This window comes from Neltuma alba, unplaced genomic scaffold (genome assembly GCF_004799145.2).
Source record: "Neltuma alba isolate B1F8T4 unplaced genomic scaffold, ASM479914v2 tig00013105_pilon, whole genome shotgun sequence".
NCBI lineage: Eukaryota > Viridiplantae > Streptophyta > Magnoliopsida > Fabales > Fabaceae > Neltuma > Neltuma alba.
Window position 1 is genome coordinate 104,807 of NW_021637429.1, and position 6,426 is coordinate 111,232.

The 6,426-nt window shown below is 31.1% G+C and overlaps 1 protein-coding gene across 1 annotated transcript; it reads right to left on the minus strand.

Annotated features, from left to right (window-relative positions):
• Positions 1 to 3,484: 3,484 nt before the first annotated feature.
• On the minus strand, positions 3,485 to 4,159 carry LOC114734467 (uncharacterized). Its single transcript, XM_028922094.1, has one exon. The coding sequence runs from the start codon at positions 4,157 to 4,159 to the stop codon at positions 3,485 to 3,487; it is 675 nt and encodes a 224-aa protein (XP_028777927.1).
• Between the last annotated feature and the right edge of the window lie 2,267 nt (positions 4,160 to 6,426).

The window sequence follows — 6,426 nt, forward strand, 5'->3', positions numbered from 1 at the left end:
CTTGATAACTTTGAATGATCATTTTTAAAGTAATATTTTGTAGCTAATCCCACACCATAAAGTATTGTTTTCAATGCATTCAGTAACCAAAAAATTAATTAAAAAATATTTTACAGTGTATGATCCACATTCATTTAACAAATTTTTGAGGAGTTAATAACGAAATTAAAATTGCTCGTGAAAAATACTATTAGAGCACAATTGTTCTTGAAAAAATTAATACTTTTAGGGCTAAATTATACTATAAAATATTTTAAGGTACTGAATGAACCATAAAATATTTTAAGAGATTGGATGCATCTAGAAAAATACTTCATAGCGCATCCTAACCCTTAACCCAATAATCAAACACTAAGTTAAATTAAGGATTAAGATGAAAATTTATCCCAAAAGTGTTCTCTCAGGAGTGCTGGGCACCTAGAAATTTATTTGGGTGCAAATTTTTCTTGGATATTTAAAATCATAACAATATTGCTCTATAGTGTTAAAAAACTAATAATGACCGTTAAAATAGTAACATTGACTTTTAATATTTTAAATGGTAGGAAGCAATATTGCTATAAGTTTAAATTTTTGAGGTAAATTTGTATCCAAAAGAAAATTTCAAGTATTCAACATTCATAAGTAAAAATTTTTGAACAAATTTACACCTTAGCCCTTAAATTAAGAAATCTTATATAATTTGAAATGATTCCAAAATTTAATGGAGTTTTTTTTTTTGTTGCCAAAACTGAAAGAATTAATCTGTCTGCATGTTCATAGATATTTTTGCACATCTAAAAATCATATAATGTTGGACGCATTTTGTCTAAAAGTTTATGAGTATTTTTGTACTTTTATCCTCTCTTTTCTTTTTTTTTTTGAGTTAGGGGTATTTTGATACTTTCATGATTTTAGCATAAAGTCCACCACAAAAAGTAAAGGCCGTTACATAAATTTAATAGTTATGTCATTTCGCTTTAATTTTGCAAGTTTGTAAGTCTTTATGACCTTTGTATAATTTTTAAAATATGCAATTTTGACTAAATATAACTTAATTAGTCAAAATAGGCTTTTTATTCCAATAAATTCTTTTTGGGGTGTTTTTACCTTTAATACCTCTTTTATAGCCTAAAAATACCTTAAAAACCTTTTCCCCTATTTTTCTTGAATTTGTGAAACTTTTTTCTGAATTTTCAGGCATATATTTCATAATTATCCCTTTTAGGCTGAAAATTTTTTAAATTATGCTTTCATCCCAACTTGACTTTTCTCTCATACTTTCACTCACTTTGAACTCTAGCATCTCATTTAGCCCATATAAAAATGCCCTAACTTTTCATGTTTAATCGGTATTTTAGATGTCGGATATGACAGAAGCTAAGTTTAGAACATTCGCCAGAATCTGAACAATTGGGAAACCAAAAAAATTGCAACAACCTCCCAAAAACCAGAGGACAAAACAAAAACACCCACATACGCTGAAAAGAACATGGAGGAAAGGTTAAAACTCACTACCTTCACAAGCTTAAGAAGATGGCCAAAGAAAAAGAGAAACCATTAGAAGATGGTGAATAGAAGGAGGAGGAGGCAATCACAGAGCTATGGTTCAAGCAATTACTTTTAACTTGGCGGTTTTTGTTGGAATATTTTTAAAATGAAGAGATGTGTTTTTTAGAAAAGTCATGTCCTTATATAAATTTATTAGATTAATAAATTTATATGAGGGGTTATGTCTTCATATAAATTAATAAATTTATTTGAAGGGTTGTGTCTTTATATAAATTAATATATTTATATGAAGGGTTATGTAGGAAGTTAAAATATTAAATGAACCTACATACTAAATACATTGTATTTAACAAAAGGTCATGTAGGAAGTTAAAACATTAAATGAACCTACATACTAAATTCATTGTATTTATTTAAATTATGTTGGTTCATGAACCAACATATGGTTGTGACTTTTTATTTAGTAAGTTTTTATTCTAAAAGGTATCTCTTCAAGGCATCATTTCATGCTCTATATAAACCCTTCACCATCACTTCATTTGGTGATATACAACACAATCACTAAGATCAAACTCATTGCCTTTGTCTTTGAGTGCACACAGAGATAGAGTCAAATTATCACTTTGTAAAAACCATTGTTGTCTTTGCTTGAATTTTGGAAGTGCAATCCATATTCAAGGGTCTTCATTGTATCCTAAAGGAAATTCACCGGTCAACCCAACTTGCACCCTAAAAGATAGGAATAGGTGGGGGCAAATTAAGTCTAAAGGAAAGTGCTATCCACGCCTTGAAGATATAGTGCACCACTTTCTTCATATCTTCTTCTTGTACTCTTCAAAGAACCATTCCTGCCAATAGTTTTCAAGCGAAAGCGTCAATAATGGTTAAAAGAGACAACCATCAAGTACATACAGATTTATTTTAAAATAAGAAATATTTAATATAATTTGACGGTTTTATGATTAGATCTCAAGCTTATTAAAAACAATTATTTAATGGGTAAAAACCGTCAAATGATTGCTTTCCTATCCTCTGCCAAACCTTATTCCGCCGTATAAGTGAAGATTATTGTGATGAACTACACTACTTCTAGTCTTAAATATAAGAGTTAGTAAGATATTTAATTTGTATTTTAAATATAAGACCTCAATTCACATTGTTTTTTATATTTACTTCTTTTTTTTGCCAAATAGTCCTCATTGTGATTGCACATATTAAATGATTTTTATTATAACATACAGATTAATAAGGGTATTTTGACAAAAAAACAACACTCATTTATTATAAATAACTAACTAAACTAATGTTTTTAATATTTACAAATTAGTTATTTAACTCTTATGTTAAGGACCAGAGGTAGTGTTATCTTTTATTTCTGTGCCCACCCCCCGTATTTAGCCATTCTTTGTCTAGGATTTCCTAGCTAGTACTGGTTTCTAAGTATCGTGTTTCGTTTTTTCCAATATGAAGGTTTCATAAATTTTTATTTAAACCCAATTGGGGGTTAAATCATTTGGAAATTTTAGAATATTAGGAGATTCTATTTGTCGTAAGAGATAGGCATTAGGATAACTCTAGTGTGTCAGCACACAGACACACACACACACACCCACCCATGCATTTTGCCTATTACGCTGCAATTTTTTTTTTTACTACTAAATTGTGTGATAATATTTTATTTAATTGATATTAAGCTTTCTGAGAAACTTACTTTCTAGGCAGTCCAGTATGGTATGTTGGCAACACTCAGGAAATAAAAAAGTAATTAGTTAAAAAGAAGTCGCTTAATTATTTCATATAGCACCAAATCACTTAAAATAAGATAATCTGCCAAGATGTAACAGAGAAAACGACATCATCATTTATGCAGAACACATAATTACAGATAACATTACAAAAGCTGATTTATTTAGAGAGCAACATTAGGCAGAGCTCATTAACCAGTATCAGCTACATTAACATATTAAACACCAACATCTGCATCATTAATCACTCAACGGACTACCTTCCGGATATGAGGCACAAAGGCGGATGGCGGAGGAGGGGATGGCGTGGGGGATGGCGTTGGTGGCGGTGGCGTTACTGGTTCGAACACAACGTTGAACTTTTCATAGACCCCATCAGGACAAAACACCATACGGTAGAAGTCTTTATTATGTTCGTAATGTTTGATCATCAGAGGATAATCATCTTTTCCTCCAAATTTGAAGTTAATATAATACTCATGGGCCGAATCATCAGATTTGGCAATTTCGAACCAACCTGGCATGGTTACAATATCTTCGGTTGGACCAATCACCACCGGGTACTGTTTGCCGCCGGGGATCGAAACATTCCAGTTGCCTGGTTCAGCACAGTGAGAAACCTCAGCAAATTCGAAATCTGTCTTTTCTTCCAACTTGATAGTGTCATCATCCGCATGTAAAATCAAACTCTTATGATCAGAGCCGATGATCACCGTGGTGGCACAGGTATCATGCCCAACTTGATCGACTTCAATTCCACGGGATTTGTTTTTGGCATCCAGAATGTGGTATTGCTCACCAGGCACCACAGCGTTGCCGTAGGTGTCAACCACAACTTCTGCAGCTAGGGTTAGGTGTTGAGTGGAGAAGGCAAAGAGGAGGAGGAGGAGGAGAAGAAACAGAGCAGAGAATGCAGTCTCCATTGTTGTAATAAAGAATGCAATATGATAGGAAAGTGATGAGAGGGTGTGTTATGGAAGAGAGTGAAATATGATAGAAAAGTGAGAGGGTGTGTTGTGGAAATGGTAGCTTGCATGGCTTCTATTTATAGAGTTTAGAAGGCAAAGGTGAGGGACTAGTTTGGTTGCTCGTCACTTTGACGAGCACTCTAAATTCATCAGATATAAACCGTCCAAATCTGAGTTGAACCATCCAGATTTAATTTATTTAAAAATAATTATTTTAATAGATATAGAATCTAAAATAAAGACAATCTTTTAACTATCACTATTTTTAAAAATAATTTTTTATTTAAAAATAATTGATTAAAAATTTTAACTTTGGACTGTTCAAATCAGATCTGAATGATCCAAATCTAATTAGCACCCAAACTGGTTGCCATCTCACTGCTTATAGGCCACCACCACAGCAATTTGCTAAGTTACAAGGGAAATTAGCAAGTTCTGAGTAAATGACTAGGATAAAGGAGGGTTTTTAAATGGGCTAAAAGTAAAGACCGGTTGTACAACTGATCTTTAAAAAAAAAAAAAAAAGGGACCGGTTTCTTAATAACTAATCTGGAAAACAAAATAAAAAATATTTTCAGAATAATAACGATGTGTGAATTCTTTTTTTAAAAAATACGAATTTTATAAAATTGTAACAAACAATCCAACCCAAAAAAATAGCACTAACAAATAATGCAGACTTGAAAATCGCAACAAAAAGTCCAACAATAAGGAATAGCAATAACAAATATCATAAAATGTATTTTTCTCAGGTTGGATCGACAACAAACAAACGCAAAGATCGAGTTATATATAAGCCAGAGAAATTTAAAGATTAAGCCATACTTCGAACTGAAATATCATATGGCGTTTAGGCTATCAAACGCTCAGTCTAAAAATTTATTAAATATTATTTTTAAAATTAGTTATACTATTTTTTAGACTAATTGTATAAGTATCCGATCTAAAAAAGTATATTTTACACCTTATGTCTAAAGAACCAATCTAAAAAGTTCGCCAATATTTAAAATATGTACTAGTGAATGATTTTGTAACAAGGACTAGACTAATTCAAGAATTTAGATCTTATAAAAGGGACTAGAGAAACTATAGATCGAAATATTCAGAGCAAGGGAAAAAATAATTAATAAGATGTACTTAAGGAATTGATAATAACAATAATAATAATCCTAGATACCGGTAGTTGTTGAATAATTTTAATTTAGTTTTCTGTATTTTTTTATTTTTATTGAATTTAATTCATACATGCATGATGTTAATTGTCATAATCTTGCAATCTACAGAGTTGCCTAGTTTAGCTACTTTGCTTTTTAGTTGGCACAAAAAAAAAATAGTAGTACTTTGCTTTTTAATACTTCTTGAAATTTAACTTTTCAGAATAATGTACTAATTTTTAATCTTTACGAGATAAACATCTTTACTTTAGGTTTAATTATGAAATGTGCTTTCTTAGATTGATACAAGACACTTAAAGCCAAAAAAAAAAAAACAAAACACTTGAGAAGTACAGGTTAATTTTGATTCTATATAATTTTCTTAAATTATTTGAGTTCCGTGAGAAGTTAGCTTTACCTCGAAAGTCCTGATCCATCAAGTTCTAAATATAGAAGTTAATTAGAGGATTTATTTTGATTTTAGAGAAAAGGACCTGTACCATTAACGGAGCAAACAATAAAGATGAAATTTAAAAAAACAAAAAAAAAACTATAAGGATTTAATTTAAAACCTGAGAAAACTATAAAGACTACCAAATTAATTTTCTCTTGATTTTATATGTAAAACCTTAATCTCCCTTTATCGGACATATATTTATTATGCTACCTCTGGTCATGAATATAAGAACTAGTTGACTAACTTGAGTAGATTAAAGAAATAAGTTAAGCTGATTATTCTTAATAAATATGGGAAAATTTTCAATTAAGGACCACAGTAGACAATTTATTTCAAACAGCCCCCAAAACATTCTGAAATGTCACTGTAGGACCAAAGGAACAAACTGAAATTAATTCAGGAAAAGAAAAGACATTTTTACTTCTAAAAACTCTGTGACCCTGAAGCACTTCCGCCTCTCTCTAGAAACATTCGATAGCTCCAGCTCCTCTCTCTCTCTCTCACTCGCTGAAAAATCTAATGTTGCGTTGAGAGAGATCATTCGCAATCACTGTCATTCCAGTAAGAAGAGCCTTCACTGTTACTACTATTCTACAATGGAGTGTCTTTGC